The sequence below is a fragment of the Eimeria mitis genome, genomic scaffold (genome assembly GCF_000499745.2).
Source record: "Eimeria mitis Houghton genomic scaffold, Emh_scaff7959, whole genome shotgun sequence".
Lineage (NCBI taxonomy): Eukaryota > Apicomplexa > Conoidasida > Eucoccidiorida > Eimeriidae > Eimeria > Eimeria mitis.
Window position 1 is genome coordinate 339 of NW_013575847.1, and position 1,272 is coordinate 1,610.

At 52.5% G+C, this 1,272-nt stretch overlaps 1 protein-coding gene across 1 annotated transcript; it reads left to right on the top strand.

The window, feature by feature from the left end:
• Positions 1 to 283: 283 nt before the first annotated feature.
• Positions 284 to 706, top strand: EMH_0093330 (uncharacterized protein; the record flags this gene model as incomplete). Its single annotated transcript, XM_013501969.1, has 1 exon — positions 284 to 706. One exon carries the CDS (start codon positions 284 to 286, stop codon positions 704 to 706), a length of 423 nt encoding a protein of 140 aa, XP_013357423.1.
• Between the last annotated feature and the right edge of the window lie 566 nt (positions 707 to 1,272).

The following is a 1,272-nucleotide window of genomic DNA, read 5'->3' on the forward strand; positions in this document are numbered from 1 at the left end:
GCGTGTGTGTGTGTGTGTGTGTGTGTGTATATATACAGGGCCCCACTAACCGAAGAACAAATAGATTTATTAGTTAATTTTATGGATTTAGATAGCGAGGGGATGGTTGAATATGAAGAGTTCTTAGATTCTTTTTTGCCTATAGATAGTTTTTGTTCATCACCAAACGGCTTACATAAACACTCTCCTCCTGCTGCTGCTGCTCCTGCTGCTGCTGCTGCTGCTGGTGGTGGTGGTGGTGGTGCTGGTGCTGGAGCGGGGGCTGCAGCAGGAGCTAAGAAAGATGCAGGAGAAAGAACAGCAGCAGCAGCAGCAGCAGCAGAAACAGCAGCAACTGCAGCAACAGAAACAGATAAAGGAGATACAGATGCTGCTGCAGCAGACACACAAAAAGAGAGTGATGTTACTGCTAACGGTAGCAGCAGCAGCAGCGGCAGCAGCAACAAAAGCAGCAGCAGCAAGAGCAGCAGCAGCAGCAGCAGCAGCAGCAGCAATCGAGCTGCTGCAGCAGCAACTCGTGATGATTCGTCAGCAGCAAAAGGAAAGAAAAGCAACGAAGATGCAGCAGCAGACATCACCAAAAGGCCAGCAGCTTCTGCTTCTAGCACCAGCAGCAGCAGCAGCAGCAACAGCAGCAACAGCAGCAGCAGCAGCAGCAGCAACAAAGGCAGCAGCAGCAGCAGCAGCAAGCAATCCATGGATGTAGATGAAGGCTCACGCAGATTTACATTCAGCAGCCAGCTGTCAAGCTAAAATTATAAAAAAAAAAAAAAACAGCAGCAACAGCAGCAGCAGCAGCAGCAGTATATATATAGATACATATTCAGCTCGTGCTGCTGTTGCTGCTGCTGTTGCTGCTGCTGTTGCTGCAGCAGCAGCAGCAGCAGCAGCAGCGCACTGAGGGCCCCATTAGGGGGGTGATGCGCAGCAAAGAACAGTGAAGTGTACATACACCTTCCTTTCGTTTTCTTGCTGCAGCAGCTGCAGCAGCCGCTGCTGCTGCTGCTGCTGCTGCTGCTGCAGCAGCCGCTGTTGCTGCTGCTGCTGCGGGAGCTGCAGCAGCAGCAGCAGCAGCAGAGGACCCGAGAGAGGAGCCTCTCTGTTCACTGACATTGGCAGTTGTTAGTTGGTAGCGAGTACACACGAAGCAGACCCCTTGCTGCTGCTGCTGCTGCTGCTGCTGCTGCAGCACAGCAGCAGCAGCTGCTGCTGCTGCAGCAACTGCTGTAGCTGCTGCTACAGGACTTGCCTTGTATGCGCAAGCAACAGCAA